At 51.8% G+C, this 1,809-nt stretch overlaps 1 protein-coding gene across 1 annotated transcript; it reads right to left on the bottom strand.

Annotated features, from left to right (window-relative positions):
- Positions 1-983: 983 nt before the first annotated feature.
- On the bottom strand, positions 984-1,671 carry LAGE3 (L antigen family, member 3). The gene is made up of 3 exons (XM_011955918.1): positions 1,532-1,671; positions 1,084-1,307; positions 984-1,045 (listed from the first exon to the last, which is right to left on the bottom strand). Exons 1-2 carry the CDS (start codon positions 1,669-1,671, stop codon positions 1,193-1,195), a joined length of 255 nt encoding a protein of 84 aa, XP_011811308.1. The 3' UTR covers positions 984-1,045; positions 1,084-1,192.
- Between the last annotated feature and the right edge of the window lie 138 nt (positions 1,672-1,809).

Below are 1,809 nucleotides of genomic sequence, written 5' to 3'. Positions count from 1 at the left end.
CTGGGAAACGAGGTAAGCCATGCGGCTGGCCCAGTGTCGTGTGTGGAGTTTCCTGGTGGAGCCTGGCAGCCACTTGGACTTTAGGAGTTGAAACTCTGATTCAGAGAATCCCAGCAGCTGGTGTTTGCAGGGCGGAGAACCAGAGAGAAGAGAGCTGCACAGGGAAAGAACCCTGGATATCCACAGGGGCTCCTGCTCCAGTATTGAGCAGACTACGACTACTGGTGAGCACAGGCACATGAGGAAGCTACCCAAGGCCAGGGAAGGCCATCACCCCAGCAGGAGAGGATGAACAGTAACTCCAGTGTGCAAGCAGGACAGGGACTAGCAGCTGTCCCCATCCACGAGGACAGAGCAGCTCACGTTCACCTAGGGAGCATCGGCCGGGGTGCCCAGAATGGTGTGTGTGGTTTCCGTAGAGGGAAACTGAAGCCTACAGTAAGAGCCGCTCTGGTCCCACACAGCACATCTTCAAAACAAGATTCAAAAGGATCAAACCATTTCCATGTTTTCTGAGAATAAAAGCAGTTGTACTTCTTCCTTTCCACTCAGAAAATCCGATAGAATCTACGAAAGAGCCCTAAGACTGAGTTTAGCAAGGCTGGAGACACTGTATTTTCCAGGGAGCCAAATCCTTGCGCAGCATTGTCTTTACTGATCGTTACAGGAAAACAGCTCATGTGAGATTTGAAAATAAGGAAAAAAATTTAACGCTAAACTTGCAAATATTATGTGGTATATATTAGTTACACATTTACTATGTAAATGCAACTGTAAAACTGAGGAAATATTCCAAAATGTTGACAGTAGTTAATCCCGAATGACAGAACCCAATTGATTTTCATTTTCTTCCATTTCCTAAATTGTCTTCAATTTCCTCGTACTCCTTGAATATCTGAATTCTGGAATCTCCCCTGCAACCCAAGCACAACGACAAGAATATTGGGAGGTGCTGCAGCTGAAAATAAACTCAGACTTGGAACAGTAGCTCAGTTTTATTTTCTGTAGTAACAAACATTTAAGAACCAGATGAAACAAAGGGCCCCTGAGCACCCAAAGGCCAGTAGAAGCCGACCAGGAGGCCCTCACAGGAAAGTAGCAACTGGGAATTCCTGCCCTAGGGAAGGATGGATGATGCACTGCCTAGGAGGAGAGGTCAAGGGAGACCTCGCCCCATTTTCCCAGGCCAGGCTTAGCGGGAAACTGGGGGCCCGAAGCGCTGCATGGTCCGCACCACCAGGGAAAGGTGGTCGAGAAAGTTGATGACGGAAATTCGGAGCAGGCGGCAGTCTTCAGCTTTCCAGCGGCTAAAAGGGGAAAAGAAAATCAAATCGGAGGTAGCAACTCCTGGTCCCTCGCTCTGCCCCTCAGGCACCCATTACAGCAAACCCTTGGGAGCCCTGTCATTACACAGCCCCTCAGGCAGAGACCGGCCCAGCGCGCCTGGCAGCGCTCCTTAGGGCTCATCCTTGGGTGTTCCCCATGTCTCCGTCGGCCGCCTCCCCCAACCCCGGTCCCCTTCAGCACTTACATGGCCAGGATCCTGCCGCTCACTGTGAGATCCTTCCCAACCACCCTTTGGTGGGGCTCGGCATCTGGAACCAGGGACCCATGGGCGATTTCCGCCTCCAAGGGGGTTGGGAAAGGCACGCTGAGGGTGCTGGGAGTCATTCGGTTAAGGTGCCATCTGATGCGACTTTGCTCCTCTGAAGCCCCCTCTCAGGTCACCCTGCCCAGCGTCACCCGCTTCACTCCTTACCTCGCCCAGGCCACCGTTGGCAGAGCTTCTCTTCCTCCATTTCAATTTCT

Source organism: Colobus angolensis, unplaced genomic scaffold (genome assembly GCF_000951035.1).
Source record: "Colobus angolensis palliatus isolate OR3802 unplaced genomic scaffold, Cang.pa_1.0 Scaffold402, whole genome shotgun sequence".
Taxonomy (NCBI): Eukaryota; Metazoa; Chordata; class Mammalia; order Primates; family Cercopithecidae; genus Colobus; species Colobus angolensis.
This window is presented reverse-complemented; position numbering and strand designations above follow the sequence as displayed.